Genomic DNA, 2,324 nt, shown 5'->3' on the forward strand with positions numbered 1-2,324 from the left:
GCCGTGACGTCACGGCACGCGCCGCCCATCTGTTTACTTGCAGGCTGAATGTCATTTTGCGTCGAGTTTTCGTTGGGTTCGGACAGTCGACCCCATTTTTTGGGGCTGGGGTTCCCGCTTAAAATTCCTACCAGCCCTAAAGTGCCTGGTATGGATTTTGGTGCGAACCTCGCGCACTTTTTTTTAATTTTAACTTGGGGGGGGGGTCCCTCCTAACATTCCTACCAGACCTAAAGGGTAAAAACCTCATGCTTTTTTTTTTCCTCTTCTGCAGACTGTAAAAAAAAAAAATTCTAATGTAATTTTGCTGCAACAAAATTTCGTCCAACAAACAAAATTTCGTCCAGACTACTGCTAACGAATTTCGGAATCGGAAATTCGGATTCGTTTGCATTCGTTATATCTGTAATTCGGATGCATCCGAATGTCCGAATTTACGAAATTTCGTCCGAATTTCGATTCCTAACTAAACGAATCGCACATGTCTATCAGCTGTAGACCACTGTTCCCTCAACAGGAGGTCATCCACCAAATGTGGATTGTTCGCTAGGGGCTAGAGACTTTGTAAATACATTAGATACACTAGATACAGGGCCATAAACTGGAAATGTTGAGCTCCCACAGCAAAGCAAAGGAATAGCTGATACACTGGAAATAACTGGGACATTCAAGTATGCATTCTTGATGTTCACAGAGGCCAGGAAGTCTTCCTAATGGAGGAAGGCTATGAAAGACCTGGTAAATACCATGCCGAATTCCAACCAGGGACCCCCAGTGTTGCAAGGTAGAAGCACTAACCACTACACCACTGTGCTTTTTTCTAATAAAATGCAAGTATCTGGTTACAAATGTATTGCAAGATGGTACAGGACTCCGGTCCACCTCCAGTCTATGTTTCCGAAACCTCTTCTAGATGTTGGAGGTGTGTGCAACAGGATGGTATGCTACTGCATATTTATTGGTTACATCTGTGTGAACAAATCTCATTGACCCGGGAAGCCAATGTAATCACATGTTCATGTGCAAAGAATTTTATTACCAATACAGTGGATATACAGTTATGTTCAATAAAAACAGTGAATTATTCAAATGTAATCACAGAAAAAAAAACAGCACCTCCACCTAGCACTTATTTGATTACATTTCATATATAGAGGTGCTGTTTTTTTCTGTGATTACAAGGCTATAATATATAGTGTGGAGAGTCAGCATGGCTGAGAGCAAAGAAGGGGTTAGCTTGGGAGGGCAGGTACTTCCCCTACAGCCCTTCCTGTTAAAAAGGTCACACAGGTGAGAGAGGAGTGGGGAGCTGAGAGACAGACAGAGGGTTCTGTGTGTGTGGCTGCTCAGAAGCCAGTGGACTGTGTCTAGGTGAGACCATCAAAACGCACTACGCAGTGCAATCGCGTGGAAAGACTTTTTGCTTTATGTTTTGCTGAAGAAAGCCTGTTACTTTGTCACTTTGCTGGGGTCCCCACAATATTTATAAACGGCTTACAACTTCAGCTTATCTTACTGTGTGCAATCTGCACAAATGTGCATTCTTTTGCACGATAAGATAAACTGAAATATAACAGTTTGTGTTTGCACACACGTCACTACATATGGTTGTCATTTAGGCAGAAACATGTATTTTTAAAGCTGTGCACATTCTCCTTTTTTTCCCAAATAAATGTTTCCCTTTTTTGGCTCTCACCTTTATTGTAGAAAATTTCTGATGCACTAAGAAATGAATCATGGGTAGTCAAATTCAGCATTGCCTCATGTATGCAATGGACATCTGTCACTCGCTTATACAATGTATTCAGCATGTCATCCTTTGTTTTTCCATCAGCTCCTGCATGAAGTCATGTAAAAAAAAAAACTTAAGTTATTATTAATTGTGCTTAACCCCTCAAAGTCCAGGTAAAATCTGTTAATGCAGCTCTTTCAGTTACAGTAAATCTGTTATGTTTAATGAACAGAAAATGGAGCCGCTCAACTCTCACACATCGACTCCCACTAATGGAACCTCGTGGGATGACCATTAACCCCAATAGCCACAAACAGAATAGATGAGAAGAACGGAAATATAGAAATACACATTGCAATATACAAAAAGCTCTATATAAAAAAAACATTAAGATGCTTAAGAAAGGTGTTTGGTACTAATGGCATTAACATTCTATAAAATAAATGATTAACCAAAAAATCCACTGACTGACATCAATCCCAACTATTATCTAGAAAAAGCAACAATAAATACTGACAGCATATTAAATTAAAACATTTTGACTATAGGTCAAAAGTTTTAGAACATCCTCTTTTTTAATTGTTTTAAATAA

At 39.6% G+C, this 2,324-nt stretch overlaps 1 protein-coding gene across 1 annotated transcript in view; it reads right to left on the bottom strand.

The window, feature by feature from the left end:
* Positions 1–1,837, bottom strand: part of LOC108795093 (plasma protease C1 inhibitor-like) — an 86,347-nt gene extending 84,510 nt beyond the window's left edge. The window contains exon 1 of the mRNA XM_018566280.1: positions 1,697–1,837. Coding sequence (XP_018421782.1) covers positions 1,697–1,811 — 115 coding nt within the window. The 5' untranslated portion in view covers positions 1,812–1,837. The remainder of the gene's footprint in view (positions 1–1,696) is intronic.
* Positions 1,838–2,324: the final 487 nt, after the last annotated feature.

The sequence above is a fragment of the Nanorana parkeri genome, unplaced genomic scaffold (genome assembly GCF_000935625.1).
Source record: "Nanorana parkeri isolate BGI_ZX_2015 unplaced genomic scaffold, ASM93562v1 scaffold931, whole genome shotgun sequence".
In the NCBI taxonomy this organism is placed as follows: domain Eukaryota; kingdom Metazoa; phylum Chordata; class Amphibia; order Anura; family Dicroglossidae; genus Nanorana; species Nanorana parkeri.